This window comes from Ammodytes marinus (assembly GCF_949987685.1).
Source record: "Ammodytes marinus genome assembly, chromosome: 23".
NCBI lineage: Eukaryota > Metazoa > Chordata > Actinopteri > Uranoscopiformes > Ammodytidae > Ammodytes > Ammodytes marinus.
In genome coordinates, this window is record NC_137227.1 from 8285564 (window position 1) to 8310526 (window position 24963).

Consider the following 24963-nt stretch of genomic DNA (forward strand, 5'->3'; position numbering starts at 1 on the left):
CCTCATATTCAATTCTTCTCTTAAACTGCTCCATAAACTTTCACTTTAACAGAAAGTTTGTTTTTTCTGTCATTCATTGTGTTTCCTTATCACCAGTGTTGACTCAGGGTGTGAGTCTGGTGAAGCTGGAGTCCAGGAGGCTTCACCCTACACTGACACTCCAGTCTCAGGTGCAGCTGACCTGCAGACTGAGAATGAAGACCAGGCAGAAGACACAACACTGCCGTCTTCTGACACCGAGAGGAGGTACGACATTCCTTCACTGTCTATGACATACATTTTAGAAAAGTAATGAAGGATTCTTGAATAAAGGATTATTTTCATTGTCTGTTCTTCTCTACAACAGCTCCATAAATGTATCACTTCAACAAGAAATAGTAGTGTTTTTCATTTGTGGTGTTTCCCTTTATCAACAGAACCAACACCCTCACAGAGTTCGATGGTGAAGAAGCTGGAGTCGTTGCAGAAGAGACAACACTGCCATCTTCTATCACAGAGAGGAGGTATGAGATTCATTACCTGTCTATAACATCTGTAGATTTTCATTATTTTATCTCCTTAAAGAGAAATAAATGTTTCCTTAATCTCCAGTGTTGACACCATCTCAGAGTGTGAGTCTGGTGAAGCTGGAGTTCAGGAGGCTTCACCCTCCACTGACACTCCAGTCTCAGCTGAGACTGTAGAGAAGAAGGAGAGGAAACCTCGGTGGAGTCGTTGGCTTTTGTCTCAGCGGCAGGTATGTTCTACAGAGCTGAGTGTTGCTGTTGTTTCCAACTGTACAAACTGTCACAGCAACATTAAGATTCTTCAGCTTATTTCTGTTGTTTTCTTGTGCTCAGAAACAGAAGCCCGAGTCTCCAGTCCAGAGTGGGTCTTCCTCCAACAAGACATCTAGTCCACAGCTGGGTTCCCCGACCGGTCAGGGTGGGAGTCAACAGGCCCAGTCCAGTAACAGCGGACAGTTAACCTCCACCAGCACAAAAACCCTCTCCAGGAAGAAGCTGGTTCGCCTTGGGTGAGCACTGAACACTCATACACACAGTGAATGTTGGTGTAATGTTTGTGTAATTCCATTTATAAAGTTGTACGTGAATGAACCTTCCCTATTGTAATGTGTGCATAGTGTAGAAAAGCAGCTGACTTTGGTCTTCTGTCTTGTTGTGTTCAAGCTTCCCCAACCTGGCGCAGACGTGTTACATGAACTCCACTCTGCAAGGCCTCCTGACGCTGACTCATTTCATTCAGGAGGTCACCGACCAGCAGGGGGTGTGGAGGTCTCACCCCAGATCTCAGCTCATCAGGTGCAGCACCTCCACAGACTCACACACAACTCTAACTTTGCTTTCGCCACTGACTTTGCAGTGAAGTAACTCAAAGAATATCTCTCTCTCTCTCTCTCGCTCTCTCTCTCTCTCTCTCTCTCTCTCTCTCTCTCTCTCTCTCTCTCTCTCTCTGTTCTTTCCAGAGGGTTTGTGGAGGTCGCAGTCTGCCGCTTCTCCAACAAGGACAGGAAGAAAAAGGACGTCCTGGCTGCCTTTAAGAAGACCGTTGCTGAGTTGAACTCAAACTTTAAAGACGACCGTCAGAAAGTAAGTACGCTTTTTCATCTATGGTACACAGTGTAGTACCACGCTGATCTTTCCTGAACTAAGCTTACATTTTCGATCAACTTTCTTTGTTCTGTGTATCTGTGCAGGACGCCCATGAGTTCCTCAGTGCGGTCCTGGATCAGCTGAGGTCCCTGTCCGTTCACCTGCAGACAGCAGCGGTCAAAGTGGGGACTGTTTACACCTGCCCCGTCAACGCTCACATCACCTTCCAGATGTTGAGCATCAGGACCTGCAAGGGGTGCGAAAACACAGACACACAACGTTTTAATACTCAAGGGGCTGGATTCAACATAATGACTGAGTGCAGGATTATTTATTATATCAAGATGTTTTTAAGTCAAACTGACCTTTCATTCTGCAGATGTGGCATGATAAACCCGACGGTGGAGGAATACGTCAACCTGTCCTTAGACCTGGTGCCTGGAGGCTCGGTGAGCCAGTGTCTGCAGCAGTACATGAGAGTAAGTGGCATGTCTGAGTTAAGCATGGTGTCATCCTCACACTCCACCAAATGGTATTGATTTGTATACACACGTTTGTCAGGATGATTTAGAAAAGTATTTGACCTAAACGCTGCTTGTTGCTGCAGGAGAGCCAGCTGGAGTATCATTGTGAGTGTGGTGCCGAGGAGTCGTCTCAGCGGTGTTCATTCCTGACCCTGCCCAAGTGAGTAATATCATCCGACACAACCACAGTGCAGTCATGGCTCACTTTCCCTCCTTCTGTGGTCCTCTTGTCAGCTCCTGATCCCACCCTTGTCTGCCACTCTTCCTCTTGTCTGTCCACAGCGTGCTGATCCTCCAGCTGAAGAGATTCAGATTCAGCCCGTCCTTCACCCTGGAGAAGGTGGACAGCCCGGTCTTGTTATCACGGGAGCTGCATGTCAATCATGAATATGACACTGAGGTAAAGATGGTGTTCAATAAAGACAAGGAAAATATTAAAAAATGTTTTTGCTGGGCATATATACAGAAATAGAACAGAAATGTAAAGAAAAACAGAATATAAAATATACAGGACCTGCAGTCAAATGAAAAGCTGCTTGTGTAGCTTACAGTCGGTCAATGTGTTTATTTCTAGACAAGGACTCGCTACTCACTGGTGAGCATCGTCAACCATCTGGGCTCGTCAGCTCACTCTGGTAAGTTTTGGGTTGCGTGTCGAAAAGGGGTGGAGCCTGAAGTTCTCTCGAGATGTCCCCTTAAACAAACACCTCCTCTCCTCTCCCAGGACATTACATCTGTGACGGAGCTCACCGGGAGCGCAAACCCAGCGACGTGCCCGACCGCTGGCTCACATACAACGACAAGGAGGTCAGCGAGACAACCGGCACGTCTGTCTGTCAGCGCAGGCGGAGATCTGCATACCTGCTGTTCTATGAGAAACAGGCAAGAGAAAAGCTACTCCTATACAAATACAATACACATATGTTTTCCATAGAGTAAATGGGTACTTTAGCATTAAAACGTGCTAACGTGTGCTGTTTGGCTTTTCAGCAGTAGCAAAGTTCAGGACACCGACCTGCAGCACAGGAAGCAGCAGGAAGAGGCAACAACAATGACCTGCGAGCCCTCCAACAACTCCTGCAGCTGCTAGAAAGAAAAAAAATCTTTACAAAAAAAAAACACCAGGGCTGGCCCGAATACCATTTTACAGGCTTCGAATACTCGTTGGATTTTCCGAGCGAGTATTTGAATACTCGTTCTAAAAAAACACACCATCAAAACCAACATTAATAATCCCAATGTACTCACTGAAACCAAGTGTGAGCCGAGACAGCAAGCGTTTACGTTTAGCTGTCCTGTGCCATCGTAACCCTTACAGGAGCTTTTCAATTCATCCCGTAACATGCATCTTTTCGGGGATTTATAAATCCATACAAAGATCCAATATTGATAGTCTTTTGTGTCCATATTATATTCATAATTGACCGTGTATACCCATGATGCAAGCAAGTCACGGTTGATGAGCAATATTAGTGCCGCACAGCGAACGTACACAAACACCTAAGCTTTGCTAATGTTAGCATTTCGCCGAGCATTGCCTTTCCTTCCGAGATCGCGCTAATGTTGTGTCATAAAGTTAAGAGAAACACATAATCTATTCTTCCTTCATCTCTCTCTCTCTACTGAGCTTGGTGCCGCTTTTAGTTTGCCTCGCTCTGACAATGTCAGGTAGCCTACAGCTGGTGTATAACCGGTTGCACTTTGAAAGGTCAGCGGCAAACTAGGTCAAAGTTCAAATCATTTGATAACTTATTTTTACAAGTTGTACATATAACTTGTATATCTGAATATGATTATTTGCTGACAACATATGATTTTAATTGATTTGAATATTTTATTATTGTGTCATGCATTAGCATGCCCAGCCCACAAGGGCTTACAAGACACCATTATAAAACACAGACAGACCAAAAACCAAAAATAGATGCTAAACAATACTAACATTAACAATATAAACCATCCTGACGTTTCATCATATGCAATATCACATATATTGCAGTTTAAGATACTCATGCAAAAAAATTTAATAAAAAAATTACGAATACTTAATTGAGCTTTGAATACTAATTTAACAAACGAGTATTCGAATATTTCGAATGATTCGGGCCAGCCCTAAATAACACAAACAAAAATTGTCCAAAATACACATTTTTGTGTCCGATTTGAATGAATTACCTGTTGCTGCTCTTTGAAAGACTAACCTTGTCCATTCGTGTTTGCTTCCTTTTCAGAGGTGAGGGCCTGAGGAGTAAACAGAAGGACTAGTGTGAGTGTCTCCAGCAACATGGAAGGAAGAAAGAACTCTGTCAGACGTCAAGCTTTCAAGATTCACTGTTGTTTTCATTGTTTTATACTGTAAATAAAATTAAATATAGGGAAGATGTTGGCTGGTGATACTTAAACACTTTTAGGTGACATTGAAAAAGCAGCAATAACACAACTATAATAATACTAATACCAAGCTCTCAAAGAGTACATAATAATAAACCTATATTTTAAGATTTTCCGGTTTCTTTCAAGGAGTACAATATATCTATGGGCGCAGACATCCAATTTCATTAAACATGCAAGTCAACTTGTTTGCGTGTCATAATAAGCAGAGTTTTTTTTAAAACACTAAATCTAGACATTGTTTCCATGATTCACCAGTTGCACAGCAAGGTTGTTGACCTGTGTTCTACCATCTGTCCCTTATGGTTGCCATATTAAACAAATAAAAGATGGCCACCAGAAATTACTGATACAGTAGATGGGCCAGATTTGTTGTTGGAATAGTAGTAAACTCAAATATTTGCCATTGTTTTTTTCGCAGGGATATAACTACATATCTATATGTAGAATGATTATATTATAAGGGCTACAGTATCGTTGTAGTATTTTAACTATAAACTACAGGCCTACTAACTAAAAATGATTAAAAAAAACGTGTTATTGATATGAGAATAATCACGATGGTGATTCACAAGTTCAAGCACATTAAGAAAGTATAGGTATAAGTAGTATAGAGGAGATATAGGAAAAACAAGCAAACCGTCATCCTCAGAGTGTTTTGATTAATCTTGGGTAGCAGAAAACGGTCTTAAGCTAGGTTTAGATAAGCTAACGTTAGTATATCCAAACCTAGCTAAAGACAGATTTCTACACAAAGAAGAAGACAAGTAACCTGTTCAAAGTAATGTTTGTCAATTCGAAATTCAGTAAGCTTACTTATATTTTGGTGTACGACGGTCTTCATCAAGGATACATTATTCCTTGTCTTGCTCTGAGGAAAAAATAAATATAATTTGCACCCGTTGGCTTGAATGAGAGCTGCGCGTGCACAGACAATGGAACTATTACAAAAGGCACAGACAGCCCAAGTCCTGAGTAGGCGGGAAACGAGACATGCTCCAAAAAGTGGTTCTTGTTGAAGACACAGACAGATAGACACACACACACACACACACACGTGTATTTCGCATAGAGGATTAAATGGATTTACTTTTGAGCATTAAATGGTGCTAATGTTCAGGAGATGACCTTGCAGCTTAGGAAGCAGAAGAAAGAAGAGAACCTGCCAACATCTCCTGCTGCTACAGAGAAAACAAATCTTTACACATGTTACCGAGTTAAATATGCACTTTATTTATTCTTATATAAAGTAATTATTATTATAGTTTGTGAATTTGATCAAAGTTATCTTTTCATTTAGCCTAATTTTTACTAGCCTATTTTCCTATGGAACTGAACTTGCCAACCACCACCATCTCACGGACCTATTATAAGAGGGTTTGTCCCTCAAGGTGCGAACACACTAGGCACTTTACACGCGTACAGACGCGTATGAAACCCGCCCCTTTTCCATAGGGAACCATTGGTTTACGCGCGTACATGGCGCGTAAATGCGTCACTCGCGCTAAAGCAACATTTTCACTCGCGCTAAAGCAACATGTTTACGCGCGTATATATTACGTGCGTAAATATTACGCGCGTATAGCTACGCGAGGAGTTCAAAAAATTGAACTTTTGTTGCTCCTACGCGAGACGATTAGCCGCGTTGGCCAATCAGCGTTGAGCTTGACCCGCGACGTCACATACATTGGCAGGGTCGGAGAACAGTGTACTGTACACAGAGGCTGATGATGAGAGACACCGAGGAGAAAAATATATTGCGGGCGGCCGGTGCTGTATGAAGCCGCTCGGGGTTAGAACACGTGGGGAAAGTAAACCAGGAGAATGGACTTCCTGGTTAATTCAATGTGCGGCTGTGCTTTAGCCGATAAACAAAGTTAGCGCCGTATAGCATTAGTTAACTCACCCTGTTGTGTGCGGGCGGCTAGCGCCTCATATTATGAACCCAAACATGACGACTGTCCGCGGGACTTTCACGACAAGTAGAGCGAAGCACCGGTGTTGATCTACGCCAGCCACGGTCCCCTGTCACAGCCAGGTAGGGTAATTTTGGCTACTTGCCTTTATGTTGTGCCGCCGTGCACCGATGCTGCTGTAACTGTGTTTGTTATGTAGCTGCCGTGAATATGCAATGCTGTTTTAATGCTAGGCTATTTGTGCTGTCCAGTTTGTCTTTTGGCACAGTTGTTGGCTGTGTTGTTGTTGTTTTTGTGCGGACATGCACGCTGTTGTGTCGGGTCTGATCAGCCATGGTTGATAAGGGAAATACAATATCGGGAGGGAGACTAGGCAGGTTACGCGCGTATAACCATTTTTGACACAAAATGATCAAGCAACATTTTAGCTGCGTTACGCACGTAAATCTTACGCGTGTAAAATGCCTAGTGTGTTCGCACCTTCAGTGTTGTTTTCAATAGCTAGTGCTATTTTGGGGGTGTTGGGTGTTGCTCATAATTGTACCTCTAACCTGGCAACTTTAAATAGTAGCCTGCTATTAAATGTCAATACTACTACATGACTAGCTGGTTTGTTTCGTTTCAGTGGGCTGTTAATAGCCTATACGGTGTGTAGATGTTTTAATTTAGCTTTTTTTAGGCACCTTTTGTAGTCTAATTAATATTATGGCAACACAACTGCCATTTCATTTCATTTGCTACTCTGTGCTTGATTTTTGCATTAACTGAGTTTACATTCAGTTTTTTTGCATGTTTAAAGCAGAGGTGTAGAAGAGTGTGACCACAATAATATGTAGCCTATTAATTATCTTCTGCAGGTACGTGTTACTGTTTTCCTTCTGTAACATTTTATTTTCGTTGTCTGTTTGGTTTTATCACCCAGCCCTGTGCAATACTTTATTTTCCCCACTAGGTGTCAGTGTTGTCCGTCTGGTTATAATCTTGAGAATCTTTGTTACAGATAAAATGTTATTCTGTGAAAATGAAATGTAATTGCAGTTTATTTTCTAGCTACAAACCCTGCTTTCACAATAATGCATGCGTAATAATAATTTAATATACATGGTACAATAGCCTGGTAGGACATTAACTTTCACTTTAACTACATTTTCCTGAAAAAACTTACACAAATACTCTTGAAACTTACATTTAAAATCTGATCTGCATGTTACTCAAGTGGATACCTATCCACTAACTAACTTGACTTGTAATGTAGTTATTTTTCTAGTAAGGTTTCTCTACTCTTATGGGTTTATGGTATACTCTTTACACCTCTACAACATGAAAGCAAGAAACACCGGTTATCTCCTTTAGTTGCCAAGATGCATTGTCGTTGTTTTCATTGTTTTATACTGTAATATACATTTTTAGAAATATATATAAAGGGAAGTTGTTTGGTTGATACTGAAAAACGTTAAGGATAAATTGAAACAGCAATGTTATATGGGGGGGGGGGGGGGGGGGGGTTATGTTCACTGACAAAAATAGTAATTTAAAAGATTAATTTATGCTGAGGAAATGCCCCGCTGCCTCACAGCAAGCTACCACCTTCTCTGCCACATGTTGAACACCAGTGACTGGGCTTTTTACCATAACTGGAGCCTACCATCTCCTCGGGTGAGCTGGACTGATACAAAGCCGTCAAAGAGTACATCATAACAAACAAAACTATAATTTAAGATTCCCCTGGCAATCATTTCAAGTACAATTAATTTTCTTGCATAAACACACTTCTGTGATTCATCGGCTTTAAAATCTAGTAAATTACTTAAATATTTTTACCTTTCCATTCACAACTTGACACTGGCCCTGTGACTCACTCCTAGAGACAATCTGTGAGGCCTTTAACAGATCATTTCACATTAGCTTCTATGAAATGAATCAGTATCAAATACAAAAATATGAATTTTTTAAAGCCAGTTGCAGTTTCATCTGAGATTGCATCCTTGATTACATTAGTTCAATCCTGCATATCATGGTGATTTCCCCAATCCTTTGCAATGCTACCCTCTATCGGACATACTCATGCTGCCACGTTTGATTCTGCACGTACACATTCCAAACACTTTTTAGTATGCACATTTTAGAATGTGGAAAGCAAATGTGTCAATCATTCACACTTAATCTCGTACACCGACAGTGTCTTGATTGTTGGCCAGACAGAAAATACATGTCATCGTCTGTTCAAAAGAACCAGATGTCAGGTAAATGTACACATGGAGGCAGTATATACTCTTTTGGGCCTGAACAGATATACTTATATTAATATTTTCAATTGGGCATTTACAGTGGCAAACATGACAGTGCAGTAAAGCGGTGGTCTGACTGTCGTCAACAACAACAACAAGTGGATATACAAACACATGTCAGTACCTGGTGCCAATCGCTTGCACCGTGGGCGATTGGCCAGATGGCTGTGCTCAGCTCAGCCAATGGAACGCTGTAAATCAAAATGATTAACATACCAGTGTTTTGCTCTCCTCTCTTTCTCTTCGGAGTCCTATGATTTCATGTTAATGTAAAAAAAAACTTCCATTATTGAAGATTTAATAATAGCACTGAACTCAATTCTGCAGCTCTCTGCAGTGGCACAAGTGGCACGTCTCCTATACCTATTTCCAGCAAACAAGCTTGGACGTGCCGAGAGCAAGACACAGTGACAGCATCATCAAGCAAAGTGAGCCCTAGTATAACACTGACTGGTAAACAAAAGCATGCATGTGCAACATTTAGATCATGGGGGTGTGTCTGTAATAGTTTGAATGGGCTGTCCAAGTGGTGGCACAACACAGGACCAGGTATTGATGAAATGCATATTTCTGCATGCATGAATATCTACATATCTTAGGCCTATACTGTTTGTAGGCCTGTTCAATGTTTTCTACTGCACCAAGTGTTAATGTAATAACTGTACTTTTTCCTTGCTTATTGTATTATTATTATGTCCAAACATTGTTAGTTGAATGGTAGATAGTAGCCTATAGAACGTAAAATAAAAAACTCATGCTGATATATTAGTATTTCATTTATAGTGGTAGGCTATTTGCATCTCTTCACTTTTTAGTAGGCTATTTATGCGGTTTTTCATTTTAATTCTGGCCCAATAAATCTGCTCCAATTAAAGATTACAGTGTAGGCCTACTACAGTAATGTTTATTTACCCACTGGCATAGGCCTATGTGTCCCATTTCTACACTGTTTATCGCCTCTCAGCAACCACACCGTCGGCCGCGTGCCTTCGGAGAGCACAGGCAAAACATGCGACGTCACTTGTACAGAGCACGTTGAAATGTGCATGCTCTGTTCTTGTCGCAGCCGTAAATACTAGGCAAACGCCCAGAAGAAAAAGCCCTGTGCGGTTTTGTGCCTGGGTAAAGCAACACAGTCGACAACAAGGGCAGATTTGAATATCACTTTGATGCATGATGTTCTAGGGCCTACCAAATGATTTGTTTGGAAACAGTTTTTAATGATAGAACTAGAACAAATCCGTAATAACGATTTGAATTAAAAATAATTAAAATGTATTCTAATAAAATACATCACAACTAAAAATCACCTTATCATTTTTTTCTGGAGCTTTCAACTGCAGCATACAATCTTCAGCAGTGGGACAAAGTTAAATGTAGAAAAGAAAGCATTGCATAGGGATTTCAATAGTAACAATCTCAATTCAATGTTCATTTATAAGCAGTTGAAGTTTTCTCATAATTTGCTCGAAACTGAAACTATAGGTGTCTGTTTGTTTGCAATGTGAAGCTTGTAATGCATGTCATAGTATCATTGTAAAGAAGATAATAATAATAATTATAGCCTACGGTCAGCAGCTACAGCAGAATATCTAACTAATAATTTGAAAAAAACTATAAGTAATTATTTAGCATCAATCATCAGGGATTCTTTTTGATGAGGATACCTTAATTCATGGCTTCTTGAACAAACTGCTGCAACACAAAACGTTATTGCGATGCTATTACTGGTATTACGGTGATTCAAAGTAGGCCATATATCTAGTGTGAGCATGGGCTACGCCCTCCAATGTTCCTGTATGTTTGGAAAAGCTCAAGACCATTCACAGTACAACGTGACCACGGGGCCCCGTGTGACCAGTCCCGCCCCTCTTGACCAATCAAAACGCACATGGGCGGAGCGGGGCGAGGACATTGCCTCATTCTGTCCAATCACGGCAACTGCTTCCACAGTACTTGCCAGGACACACGCAGACACGTGTACCCCTGCGTGTACTCTACAGTTGGGGTGGTGAACAATAATGTGTTGAGAGCATACACTGTCTAGAACTCAAACACGGTGGACGCCACCGGGATTTATGCTGTCTCTTTGAGACTTTCGAGTAACTTATCGTGGATTCTCAAGCTGTTGTTATCGTTTTGAAGAATATCTAAGGTAAGCTGTTTGTGTTTTGGTAGAACTTGGCTGGTCCTTCGTCGTAGCTTAGTTGTTTTGCTACAAACTACTCCGGGAAATAAGTGCGCCTGGCAATGTAAATCCCTTTATTTAACTGCCTCATATTGTAGCCAAGATATATTTCTTAACATTAGCTATACTATTCTCACAATGTATTGGTCTTTTACAGTCTATGGTAATGGTGAAACGCCTGCTCGCCTCTCACACAAGCGGGCACCGTCACCATAAGAAAATAGTTATTAACCATATGAAGAAGAAGACTCACAACAACATTATGTAGCGGACCCCGCATTCATATAATGTCATTAATTGGAATTTACAACCTGGTTTTCTTGAGCAACGTAATCTGGTCGGGAAAACTGTAGGTGAAGCACCAGGGCAGCAACATGCGCCTCGTGATAGGTTTATGATGTGCAACATTTACACTATGCAGACTTAACCATTTCATGCAACATATTCTGGTTTATAAATGGTTGTGACTGGCAATGAAATGAACTATCCATTGTTTTATACATAGTGCAATCATAGCACTATTGTATTGACAGGCCCGGATCAGCCATGGTCACCTCACTTCTGTTTAACCTGTTAAATCATTTGTGTTTGAGATTTTTTTTTATATTATTTTAGTCGTTGACTGAGCTACTGATGCCACAGCATGTTTTCTTCTTTATTTTAATACAGTTTTTTGTTGTAATTACACCAGTTTACGTTCTCCTTATAATCAAATGGTGACTTTGTGATTGACAACTGTTGCCTACCTGTGCATTGTAATGCAGATGTTTTTTAGTTGAAATAGCTGTCACTATAAACAGACTTCATCCCACCATTGGCTGGGCCTCAAAAGGCACGCACTAACATGTGCCAAGACAAGATTATAGATAGAAGATTAAAAGAGAAACTGTTGGTGGGCACCATAAAGATGATTCCTCCAATCTATGCACAAGTAAACCATATTTGTCAGTGTAAATATTGACCCCAGCAAGCATGCATTTGCATTTGTGACAATGGAGGTGATTTGGCAGAGATGGGTGCCAACATATGATCACATGTGTGTGGGACCCAAGACAGGACAGACAAGTGAACTGTCCATGGTTTTAACTTATAATGGTAGTGATACTCTGAAATGAGTAAGTGATTCACCAGCCGTGCCTGGTTTGGACTATGTCAGAAAATAGCTCACTGGTGGCTCATAAACCTGCTGGAGTTGGTAGGGTTTACTATGTTGTTCCTATTATTTCGGGTTGTCTCAAATTATTAATGATTACATTTAATTGGCTTTTAATTAGGATTCAAAAAGGTCGATGGATTGAGCCTTTGCAATTAATATATTTATTGAAAAAATGTATACAATTCTAATTATCATTGTCTCCACAAAGGGGGCAGCACATGAGGATTACTAAAAGTCAATATTTGGCGACTTTTGCTTGTTAAAAATAGATTGGACCAAAGTTTGTTATTACCTTATTATAATTTTACTGTACAGTGGACACCAAAAATAGCTCTAACACCACACACTGGACTAGACACCTCAGCATGGTAGAACATGTGTATTCATCCCAGTGGAAGACAGACGTCATTGATTTATTTGTTGGGGGGGGGGGGGGTGGACATCTGACATTTCCCTGTGAAAGATCGATTGAGGGGATTTTGCAGTTATTATTGAGTAAAAATAGACTTTTGCTCAACTGAATCTGTCAGATTGCTATTTAATTCAACTTTGCGTTTATTATCATCACCCTGACACACGACAACTGAATGATCTTTGTTGTTGGTTAGTTTCATGAGTCTTCCTGCCTGCCACTAACAGTTTGGTACAGGTACATTGAAATTTTAAAAATATTGTGCTTGAAATTCCGACATGTAAAATGGGTTGTGTGAATGAACTTCCAATGCGTAGCTTTTGTTACTATAACCCAGTTTAAAGATTAGGATCAACGTGGCTCAACAACAGTGGAGCAAACTACTGATTGATTAGTCACAGGCACATACCGTTCCTTCATTGCTGGTAAACTCTCAGCAAATAGGCCAGTTTTATGACCTCAGTGGAAATTGATTGTTCATGTTTATCCCCCCTCTGAGGCAATCCTCAACCTCCTAAAAGCCAAAAAAAACTGTTGAATAAAAAAGTTCTATAAATTATTCTATACTCTATTGTATTTAGAAGAAGAACAGGTAGAATTAAATATGTTTGATTTTATTTGGGATCCCCATTAGTAATTACCGTAGTAACAACTATTCTTCCTGTGGCCCACATAAAAGATAAAACAAAACAAGACATTCAACATTACATTAATACTTCCACATTGTCAATCAAACTAAAAATACATAAGATGTATAAAACTGTTACATTCACATGTCCTTCTGAAGAAACATGTGAGACAAGTGAATCATGGATAGGCCCACATTGTACCAGTCTAGGCTACACTAACTCATGGCATGTATGTTTTGTCTCAGAGTACAGTACGTACAGTTCCGTGTAGCTTACTTCCTATTGGCCTGTGACTTTTCATATGTTAAAGTCAAACCACGAGGCGGAGCTGGTAGCAGTGTCTAATAGGCTATCTATAAATCACACTCCTGTGGCAGGCAGCCTGCTCTCAGCGGGACAAGCACTCCAATTGGTCCAGCGCGCCGACCAACCAGCAGCCGGCAAGGCTCGAGCAAAGCACCGCTGCGTACACGTGCAGTTTGTACACAGGAAAAACGAGGCGGGACAGAGTGGCCGCAAACACACAGTTACTGCTTGGACAATGATAGATCGGGCTGTGTTCACCCATTTTACGGATAGGCAGAGCCAGTGTAAGGTAATGTAATGATAATGCTTTTTTCCGTGGTTTGGGTTAATAATTTCAACATTTGGTGGATTTCGTGACGGAGCGGTTTATGGTGTACTAGCGGAGAGGCTTGCACATGTTTACACACGGAGCCACGCCACACCTACCCGCAGCCCCCGTCCGTGCATTGCAGATGGGAAGTGTTATCTTGAATGCTTTTAAGGTCTCTCGTTTTGTACAATTAATGTTTAGTTGGTGTCGATTGAGCCTAAATTGTGAGAATGTGACTTTGCAGACGTTACTGATTTAATATACCAGAGTAGCACACCGTCCGCATTGATTTAATGGCAATTTATTTGAAAGAAAGATAAGAACAGAATAAAACGCTCTGAAAAAGGCTTTGATTTGAGCTTCTGTGCCATTAATGGATGTGAACCTGCTGGTTTCACAGAGGGGAGGGTAAATTTAGCTTCTCATCCAGAAAAATGGTCCCACTCAATCCTAAAGAAGAAATTGGTGGTAATGAATACTATCAAGCAATAGTAGGGCTGCAACCAATGCATGTTTTGATTATTTATTACATTGGCAACTGTTGACTATATTCAATATTGCTCAAAACAAGGTGGTGAAACTATGCTGAAATAATGACTTCCATAAATTTCTGTATCTTGTGGCAGTTGAAATCAATTACAGGTGGTGTCATGACATTTCAAGAATGTCTATGTTGTGTGTCATGTACTATACCAAATTAAACTGTAGGCTGCCGAAAATAGGTTGAACTTGGATGCACAGTCAAAGCAAGTGGCCTCTACAGTTGGCTTAGCATGTGATAGGGTGGGTGGTCTGGGATGGCACATCAGGTATTCTAGACACTTGTACCCCCATTATCGGCCCACGGCCTTGTGTCTTTGCCTTCACCCATGGAAGTATGCATGGATGCCGGCCTGCCTTTACGCCCACTCACGCCCTGCCTGCAAATTCACATATCAATAAATGCTCCTTCCCCTGTGTCCATTTAGTCTGTGGCACACAGTTTGTCATCTGCAAATGTGCATCATTCATCTGCTCAAATATAATACCGTTTAGAATTTCTCTATTGACAAGGACGCAGCTTAGTTGAATTGCAGCATTCTTTGAACTAGTTGAACATTTGTGTTTGTTAATTCCCATGTGTCATTAGCTGTACACACACGTTATCCTCTGGTCAGATTGGAATGAGTTAGCTGGTCCAGTCAGCCTCTCTAGGGTTGTTGCGTCAGTAGAAAGCATAGATATTTCTGAGGAGTCGGTGCAGGAATATGGTTTAACCTGTCTTGAACAAATTCTGCATTAAAAGCAGTACTGCGTGTCTAACGGGGAAGGCAGGTGAATGGGGTTGTGGGTTAAAATTTAAAGGATTGATACCTGTGACGCTTCGGATTGCGTCTTTGGGTCTTAAAGGATTATGGGACGTCAACGTTGTCCTAGGAATAAATAGCAGTAGACCTTTACTTGCGTAGGTAGCGGCCAAATATATACGGGAAGTTTCTATTAACAAGCTAATCTTAATTCACAGGTTTACAGCAATTGGCAATCAGACAATTGTTCTGAGAAACATTGAATCTGCATCCAGGGGCCATGAAAACATTTCATGGTCATATTTAAATCGTCCTCGTCCTTTCTTTGTTTTTAGCTCGCTGTGAGCTTTGAGACCATGATACCTCTTGTAATCCTGCAACTAATATTAATCCTTTCTTTGTCTCTGTCTCTCATCACAGGTGGCCTTCAGCACCTAGAGCAACACATCTCTGAAGAGGCGTGAAGATCAGTTACACAATCTCTCATCCCATCTGTTGGAGGACGTACGCCAAGGCTGTTTGATAAGCAGGAAACCTTCTCTCGTCTGCATTACAGACGAGGGTGACACTTTTTCTCAGGATAATTACTGTCCTTTTGGAAAGGCAGAAAACATTTAAAGCAGGGCTCACAGCCCAAGAATATTCTGATAATTTTTTTTCAGAGGACAAAGAATGCATTTTCTCTCCTTAGTTAATTTAACTTAAAACCAGCAAACATGATTCACTTGTGTATAACGAGTAGTCCCACTTAAGTTGGAGTTGTTGAATATTGTCTCCCTTCGCTGACACCTTAGTCCAGCTGTACCAGCCTCATCCAACTCTAGTATGAGTTACGATGAGTCTAAAACGTCCAGCAGCAGCAGCAGCACTCGTGGGAGAGAGCAGGAAGCTGAGTCGGAGGAGTTAAACTGTCCTCAGACCAGCGGCGGTCAGTCGGGGGCCAATGGCTCCAGCCGGGAGCTGGGGGCCGGGGCCGGACGTGGCTCTTCCCCTAGTGAAGGCTCTGGTTCAGGCAGTCTGTCTGGAGACCGCCGGGGCCCACACTCTGACGACATGGACGGCCTGTCCTCCGGAAACGACTCCGGGGAGAGAGAGAGTCAGACCGGCTCCAGGGGGCGCCAGTCCACACGCAGCTCACACAACTCGTCTAACGGCAAGGACTCGGGCATGATGCTGGAAACCACAGAGAGCAACAAGAGGTGAGAGCACACCAACGAGAAGACCTTTTTATTTCTTGTATTTTTTCTTTCTTGCTAAAGCACTAAAGCAATAGTTAACCCTCCAGGAAGTAGAGACAGGCTGCACATGCTGACAGTACAGGCACTCCTTCTGCGCTTCATACATTTAAACGTAACTGCTCCTCCTTTTCCCAGCACCAACTCCCAGAGCCTGTCCCCCCCCAGCGGCTCCCTGGCCTACAGCCTGCTGTCCACCAGCTCAGAGCACGACCCCCCCTCCACCTCTGGCTGCAGCAGCGACCAGTCAGCCCGGGTCCAGACCCAGAAAGAGCTCATGAAGGCCATCAAGGAGCTCAAGCTGCGCCTACCAACGGAGCGCAAAGCCAAGGGCCACTCCAGTACTTTAAACGCACTCAAATACGCACTACAGTGTGTCAAACAAGTCCGAGGTGAGTGGGCGTCCTCTTCCAATCCAATGGCCTCTTAATGACGTTTTTTAAGCCCCCTGTCTCCTTCTAGATTTTCTCTTAAGACTTTAGTGCTTGTTTTTTTTTATACATTATGTTTTCTACCATAAGTAATCCTATCTTTGCCTATGTTCACACTTTAACTGATTTTTTTTATTTTAAACCTTTCCAGCCAACAAGGAGTACTACCATCAGTGGAGTGTAGAGGAGTGTTACGGCTGCAGTCTGGACCTGTCCACCTTCACAATCGAGGAGCTTGACAACATCACCTCAGAATACACCCTCAAAAACACTGTAAGTTTTTACAGTAGCCTGCTTATGTCAGAACAATTACAAGAAGTATGTTTGATACAACACATTGAAACACAGCCCTAGAGTATACAAAAACATCTTACTAAATCTCTCCCTCTTTTTCTTCTCCAGGACACATTCTCCATGGCCGTGTCCTTCCTGTCTGGGAAGGTGGTGTACGTTTCCCCCCAGGGCTCGTCCCTGCTGCGCTGTAAGCCCGAGTTTCTCCAGGGGACCATCTTCTCAGAGCTTTTGGCCCCACAGGACGTCAGCACCTTCTACAGCGGCACAGCACCCTGCCGCCTGCCCAACTGGGCCTCCTGCATCGGATCAGGTGAGCTGAACCTGGGGGATGGCTTAGAGAAAACGGGAGGGGAAATTGATATTTTTGGACTACGATCAAATATTCCAATGTGGAAGTTGTGTAGTTTTTATTGCATGTCTGTGTGCTTGACTGACTCTCTCTCTCTCTCTTCTTCCCTCAGCCTCCGCTCCAGTGGATTGCACTCAGGAGAAGTCCATGTTCTGTAGAATCAGTGCCGACCGGATGCAGGGCGGAGACATGCGCTACTACCCCTTCCGCCTGACGCCCTATCAGCTCACCATCAGAGACTCGGACGCTGCCGAGCCACAGCCCTGCTGCCTGCTCATCGCAGAGAGAGTCCACTCTGGATACGAAGGTATTTGTCATTTTACTTAGAATTGCCAATAGTGGTTCATGTATATCCATAATCAGTCAGCTCATCTCCAAACAGTCTTCTCATGTGTTGTCTCTGCTTGTGTCCCCGTCAGCTCCTCGTATCCCTGCAGACAAGAGGATCTTCACCACCAGTCACTCTCCCAGCTGCCTCTTCCAGGAAGTGGATGAGAGGTCAGTACACATGCATTTACAATCTTTATCAACGTCATTTCCTTCCAAACACAATTATTTGATTTATCTGTGACTATTTAGATCTGTTTACTGCTCCAGATTAGTAACAAACATACTATTCCTGTCTAACCATGTGTAAATGTATTGTGTTTGCAGGGCAGTGCCATTGTTGGGCTACCTCCCTCAGGACTTGGTGGGAACCCCCGCCCTGCTCTACATCCACCCTGAAGACAGGCCCATGATGATTGCCATACATGAGAAGAGTGAGTCTATTTAGCACTTAACTCTTAACTGCGCTCACATCCTTTTATTTTCCATCACTATTAGTTATCTTGTATTATACATTGTGTTGTTCTATTGAGTCAGAACTCGTTTAGCACTTTCTCACATGCTCTGTTGTCCCCCTTCAGTCTTTCAATTTGCAGGTCAGCCGTTTGAATACTCCCCCCTGAGGTTTTGCGCCCGCAACGGGGAGTATCTGACCATCGACACCAGCTGGTCGTCCTTTATCAACCCTTGGAGCCGCAAGGTGGCATTCATCGTGGGGCGCCACAAAGTCAGAACGTAAGCTTAAAGACTAGCTCACTCACACACCAATGTTGCCAGTGCACTAATAAACTCACCCACACTTAAACGTAACAAATGAATAACCCCCACCCTCCCCCCCTCGTTTTTTGTAGGAGCCCTCTGAATGAAGACGTGTTCACCACACCACAGGGCTGTGAGAGCCGGGTCACCACGCCCGACATAGTGCAGTTGAGTGAGCAGATCCACCGTGTGCTGGTGCAGCCGGTGCACAGCGGCAGCTCCCAGGGCTACAGCTCTCTGGGCTCCAGTGGCTCCAGAGGCTCCAGACGCTCTCACCAGCAGCGGCTCAGCGCCTCGGCCGGGTCCTCCAGCGACAGCAACGGGCCCGCCAGGATCAAGGCTGTGGCCTCCACCGTCTCTCTGCACAAACCTGTGAGTCTGAGCACACAGTGGCTTTAGCTCTTAACTATGGATTCTTTTTTTTCTCCATAATCGACACATTCAAACAGCAAATGAGCACAAGATTCCCAGCCATTTAACAAGTCTGATGCTTTTTTTATTTTTCCAGATGACGTTCCAGCAGATCTGCAAAGATGTTCACATGGTCAAGACTAGTGGACAGCAGATGTTTATTGAGTCCCGTAACCGTCCACTGCCCAGAAAAACCCCCAGTGCAGGTAAAATAAAACAAAACGACAACAAAACTGATATTCATCTCTGATAAAACAAAGTCATTCTGTATCCCAACTCTGCTGAGATATCGAAATTGCATTCTAAGAGTTTGTTTTTCCTGTTCCAGGCACAGCCTCAAGCATCCGAGCCATCACTAGCGACCCAATCAAAGGTTTGATCGCCGACCTGACCAAACCCCCTAAAGTGTTTGTCCCTGCACCGCTGGCACAGAAGGAGCCCCCTACATGCTACTCCTACCAGCAGATCAACTGTCTGGACAGCATCATCAGGTGTGTGTGCCAGCCCAAAGCTCTTATCCTAGTATTTCTGCGGTTGCCACTGTGTTTTCTTTACTCATCAAACAACCCTCTTGACTGTACGCAGGTACTTGGACAGCTGTAACATCCCTAACACAGTTAAAAGAAAGTGCGGCTCTTCCTCCACGTCCGATGACGACAGACAGGAAGGCAGTGGAAACAAAAATGGTACGTTTTAATACTTACCTACAACTGCTTTGGTTCATTACTTCTTTACTTATTAAAGTCCTTAATGATCTCAATGTGTCTGAATGTGCTTGTCTCGCCGGTGTACAATAATCACTGACCCTGACCTTGTTATACTTGTCTTCTCTGCAGGTGGTTCAGTTAGCCTTGTAGGTGAACCACCTCTGCCCCCACTGACAATGGCCACAAAGGCAGAAAGTGTAGCCTCGGTCACCTCCCAGTGTAGCTTCAGCAGCACCATCGTGCATGTGGGAGACAAGAAGCCTCCTGAGTCAGGTGGGAATCTTCAACTCTTACACTCTCTCAAACCTCTATTGTGCCGTTTCTTTGAAATGACAACACATGAGGCCCTTGCATGTCTTCACCTGAATCTAAAGGCCTTTACATATATATATATATATTTCTCTCTGGTGCCCAAGGTTTGATGTTGTCCCGTGACACTCTTGATACTTTCTTCTTTATCATTTTACCATCCTTATTTTTACAAAGACACTGACGAAAAAAAGTGCAAAGAATTATCTTGCAGAAACCTGTAGCCGCATGATAAAACTGCCGATTACAGGTAATCTGATTTATGCCTTCCTTTCTGATTTGGTTTATCCTGGACATCTTATCATCTCTTTTAAGTTTCTCAGTGTCGTCTCTTTGTGTTTCACTTTTCCGGAACAGGTCGTCTTCAGTGTCCTTTTTCTTCTTCTTTTTTTTTCCTTTCAATCCAAAATCTTTTCAGGATAATGTTAAATGTCAAGTATTTATAGTCTAACACAGCACTTTCTTATCTACCTTTTCTGCTAACAGTAAGCACGTTAGCTACTGGTCACACCAGACCAAGTAGGGCTGTAGCAACAAAATCCATGTGTAATTAATTTGGCAAGAGAGCCTTTAATTGCTTATGAATGTAACTTTTTTCATTTCTCAGAACAAGACATTTTTTCCTTTCTTCTTTCTAAAATCACATAGTCATAGGTGAAGTACTATAACACCCTGTCTTTATTGCTTATTCTCCATCATAGACATCATCATGGAAGAGGCTCCTACAATCCCGACGCTTGCTCCTCGTCTGGCCAACCCAGCCATCGCCCCTCCCCCTCGTCCCCTCAGTCAGCCCTCTCAGCCTGAAAGAGACAGCCGGAGAGGTGGCAGTGTAGGAGGCCGTATGGGTCTGACCAAGGAGGTGCTGTCTGCCCACACCCAGCAAGAGGAGCAGGCCTTCCTCGACCGCTTCAAGGACCTCAGCAAGCTGCGTGTCTTCGACCACGCCGCGTCCTCCACTCTGCACTGCCAAAACCCAGCTGCCAATCCTCTGTCCCGAGGTAAATACACGCTGCTTCCACCGGTCTAAAACACACTGCAATGCATATACAATGTTAAAAATGTTGCTTAATTCCCATTCTCCCCTTCTTCCCTCAGGAGTGCGTTGTTCTCGAGATTACCCGGCTGCAGGAAGCAGCAACGGTCACAGACGTGGTCGTGGCGGTAAAAGACTCAAGCACCAGGAGTCTTCAGACCAGCTCAGTTCTCTGGACCCCAACGGAAGTCGCCACTGCCCCAGAACCATTGCAGCTCCCATGCCCCAAAACATGCCCTATGGAGCCCCCACAACCTCCTCCTCCTGGCCGTCTGTTGGCTCCCATGCCAGCATTCCAGCCGCCCCCTTCGCTCCAGGCATGCTTCCACTCTACCCCGTTTACCCACCGATCGCACAGGGCTTACCGGTCCCAGATCCATTACGTTTCCCCCCTCCACAGATGGTGGTACCCCCCATGCTCACCCCTCCCCAGATGGTACCCCCCATGATGGCCTTGGTTCTGCCCAACTACATGTTCCCCCAGATGGGAGCAGCCATCCCTCAGCCAGGCCCAGCCCCCGGACACTTCTTCAACCCTAACTTCCCTTACCCCCTAGCCTCTCCGGCCATCCTCCCCACTGTAATGACCAACCCGTTACCCATGCCGGCCCACTGTGCGCCGTCCCGCAGCAGCACCCCCCAGTCCTACAGCCAGACGCCGGCTGACCGCGAGGGCGCAGAGTCGCCCCTCTTCCAGTCCCGCTGCTCCTCTCCTCTCAACCTGCTGCAGCTGGAGGAATCACCTAGCAACCGCTTAGAGGTCGCCACAGCGCTGGCGGCGTCGCAGCAAGCCACGCCTTCCGTGCAGGGGGCCACCGGGGGACAGAGCTCAGCCAATCAGATCAGCTCTAATGACACCTCTAAGGAGAACGAGAATGTAAGTACACAGACCGTCAGGATGTTAGGCTTCCAAAAACATTGTGTTGTTCAACGTGTGTCTCTACTTTACAGAAGATTCTAATAGTTTTTGCTCTGTTTTGTCTTTTCCTCAATAGGGTGAAGCTAATGAGTCCAACCAAGACGCCATGTCTACCTCCAGCGACCTGCTGGATCTGTTGCTGCAGGAAGACTCTCGCTCAGGCACCGGCTCGGCTGCGTCTGGCTCAGGGTCGTCAGGCACCAGGTCGTCAGGGTCCGGCTCCGGGTCCAACGGCTGCAGCTCCTCTGGCTCCAACGGCACCAGTAAGTAACTAAAACAACGGAGTGACCATTTATGCTTAGTGAGAAGACCCAAAGTATCAAACATCTCACAGGGACTATATCTCAGTCTTTGCTATAGCACATTTATTTTTCTAATTTCTACAGTGATCCACACTCACCCCTACCTACATTAAAACACTAAGAGTGGAACAAAAAGCAGTAACTTACGTTCCACTTTTCATTTTGTAAAGACACAAATCAGATATTTCTAGGAGGAATTCACTGCATACTACATGTCTTTCTTGGCGTCATTGTAACTTTCCCTTTTTTCCCTCTTGTCCATTCAGGCAGCAGCCAGGGCAGCCACACCAGCAAGTATTTTGGCAGCATTGACTCATCAGAGAACGATCATTCCAGTAAACAGGCAGCAGGGGGCAGCAGCAGTGCAGGGGGAGACGGTGGAGAGGAGCAGTTCATCAAGTGTGTCCTTCAGGATCCTATCTGGCTACTGATGGCCAACACAGACGACAAGGTCATGATGACCTATCAGCTGCCTGTCAGGTACGAAACTGGGCAAACTGTCACCATTTCACTCACTTCATTTCAGACCTACTTGGAAATCTTAGAAATGTTGATGTAAAAAAAGTATCAAATTCTGTTATTATTATTCTGTTTAAAGTTACTTTTGTTCTAGAGTAAATTGGCTTAATATTTCAAACACCTTAAAGAAAAATGAACACCATATACATAATTGAAAGGGAGAATACTATTTAACTTACAGATTGAACATAGCTGCTGCTCCCACACCTTCCATCCAATAGATATGATAGCTCATTGGTTGGACAGGTTTTTAATGGGCCCTTCCTCCTATGTTTGTACAACAGGGACATGGAGACAGTGCTACGAGAGGACCGCGAGGCCCTGAGGAGCATGCAGAAACACCAGCCACGCTTCACCGAGGACCAAAAGAGAGAGCTGAGCCAGGTGCACCCCTGGATCCGCACAGGACGCCTGCCCCGAGCCATCAACATCTCAGTGAGTACACTGCCTTCTCCACCAGGAGATAGAGATACTTAAAGGTTCAGAGTTTCAATAGTTGTGCTTAGTTCCATAAATTAACAATGTATTTCCTCTGCTTCCTCTCAGGGCTGTACCGGCTGCAAGTCTCCCCCCTCTGTGCTTCCCGCCGCTCCGTTCGACGTGGAGATCCATGAGATGGAGCTGTGCAATGTGCTCAAAGCCCAGGAGGAGAGAACCGGCAAGGGCAAGAAAAGCCCCTGTGAGACGGCCATGGATGAAGCTCACGCAGAGGAGGACGAAGAGGAGGAGGTGGAAGAGAAAGGAACCAAATCACAAAACAACAACCAAGACATGCCAGCGGAGCAGCAGCGGCCCGGCTCACAAGCTGTGATAGAAAAGGTGGAGGATCGGCCAACAGTGTCTCACATGACACACTGAACAGCTCGGCCAGAGATGAAGAACTCTCATCATGACCTATCTATGGGGATATGCAGAACATATGCACCTTTACAGGACACTATGCCCTAAACCTCAGTACACAAGGTGTAAGCTGTTAACATGGGATCTGCCAGGTGCATATTGATCGAGACAACTTCCATTAAATGTTTCAACTGGTCAAGCAGGAAACTTGACCCGGTTAATCATGAAGTGTAACTCGGATGACGGCACTCCAGGCATGCAGTATGGCTTCATATTAAATGCCTAGGAAAACCGCAGGACACGCACACTCGGTTATAGAGAGTGAATCAGTCCTCTTTCCTCAGCTGTGCTCGTAGTTCCTGACTTATTGAAGTTGTAAAGATAATCAGAGAGGACTCAGATGAATGTGTTGCATAAAGGCACCTTAACAGAAAGCTGGATGTTGTTGACCACAGTGTCCTCCTTGATGCTTCATCCCTCCAGTTCAGGGATCAGCTAACAAGGAAAGAAGGGACTTTTGTCATTGACCTTTTTTCTCTTTCTCTATGTGAGAAGTTTGTCTTGGCTCAAGAGAAAAAAAACTACTTTCACCAGACAAAAATGTACAGTGAGAACCAGGTTTATTTTGTAAAATATTGTGTATATTTTTATATCTTCACCCACTGCAAATGGAGAACGGACAAAGGCCTGAAGGAGTGTCTACTGTAAAATGTGAAAAAAAACAGGATGGAACTCTTATCTGTTCAGCAGGACAGAAAATCACCTCACAGTCTCTGAAGAGGAGATGACGTTTCCCGTCACACGTGAACATTTAATGGCGGGGGAGGAGAGACATGCCTTGGACACATAAGTTTCTCCTGGACCGGGCATTATTCAGTGCTTTGGTGTGGTCTCTCCACGGTGACAAATGAACAAAAATCACAGACAGTATTTCCAGCACCCTAAGGAGCTAAGAAAGCCTTCAGCGGAGGAAAGGAGGGAGAGCTTTTGAGTTGCCGGTGCTTGTCGATGGTGATTTGAAAGGAAGCAGACATTACTGGAGAGTGTTTACTATCTTTTGTTTCCCTCTGTCCTTTTCTCTCTCTCTGTGGCACTGTGCTGGTCATGTGATATTCTGTGCTTTATGACGTCAGTGGTGTCTGCAACAGTTTCTTAATATTTTTGTGAAAATTCTTTGTACAAAAAGATAATAAACAATCTTGAAAAGTATTTAAATGTGAATTGGAATTTGTTCTTTTTAACCCTCCCTCTCCTGCTGTTAGCTTTATGATTACATCTCATTGCAGTCTATTTCAGTCAGTGGGTGTTTTGCAGTAGTTGGCTGGGATCAACGGAAGTGTCCAGAGTGAACTGAAAAGCAGAGAGAAGATCAGGGCAGCTGCTTTCCTTAACCCAACCACAGTCTCCTTCTATTCAGCCGTGGTTTGTCCCCAGAGTGGTCACCGCAGCTTAAAAAAGACAAAAGGCATGCCCTCGCAGACTTCATGGCACATTAGGATTTATAACAGTGATTGCAATTATTATAGT

General features: G+C 43.8%; 1 protein-coding gene across 1 annotated transcript; it reads left to right on the forward strand.

Annotated features, from left to right (window-relative positions):
- The first annotated feature begins 10727 nt into the window (after nucleotides 1-10727).
- On the forward strand, nucleotides 10728-24635 carry per1b (period circadian clock 1b). The gene is made up of 20 exons (XM_080052135.1): nucleotides 10728-10866; nucleotides 15419-16197; nucleotides 16372-16625; nucleotides 16816-16937; nucleotides 17067-17268; nucleotides 17420-17614; nucleotides 17727-17805; nucleotides 17962-18068; nucleotides 18216-18369; nucleotides 18486-18765; nucleotides 18902-19010; nucleotides 19133-19295; nucleotides 19390-19490; nucleotides 19641-19784; nucleotides 20522-20821; nucleotides 20919-21733; nucleotides 21852-22038; nucleotides 22344-22557; nucleotides 22881-23031; nucleotides 23143-24635. The coding sequence occupies exons 2-20, from the start codon at nucleotides 15824-15826 to the stop codon at nucleotides 23452-23454; spliced, it is 4263 nt and encodes a 1420-aa protein (XP_079908261.1). The 5' UTR covers nucleotides 10728-10866; nucleotides 15419-15823; the 3' UTR covers nucleotides 23455-24635.
- Nucleotides 24636-24963: the final 328 nt, after the last annotated feature.

Excerpts from the sequence above, each read along its gene's own strand:
- per1b (XM_080052135.1), top strand. The coding sequence starts at position 15,824 with ATGAGTTACGATGAGTCTAAAACGTCCAGCAGCAGCAGCAGCACTCGT. Across the intron at positions 18,069-18,215 it reads GATTGCCATACATGAGAAGA|TCTTTCAATTTGCAGGTCAG; the intron begins GTGAGTCTATTT and ends GTCCCCCTTCAG. Across the intron at positions 19,011-19,132 it reads CAGAAAAACCCCCAGTGCAG|GCACAGCCTCAAGCATCCGA; the intron begins GTAAAATAAAAC and ends TTCCTGTTCCAG.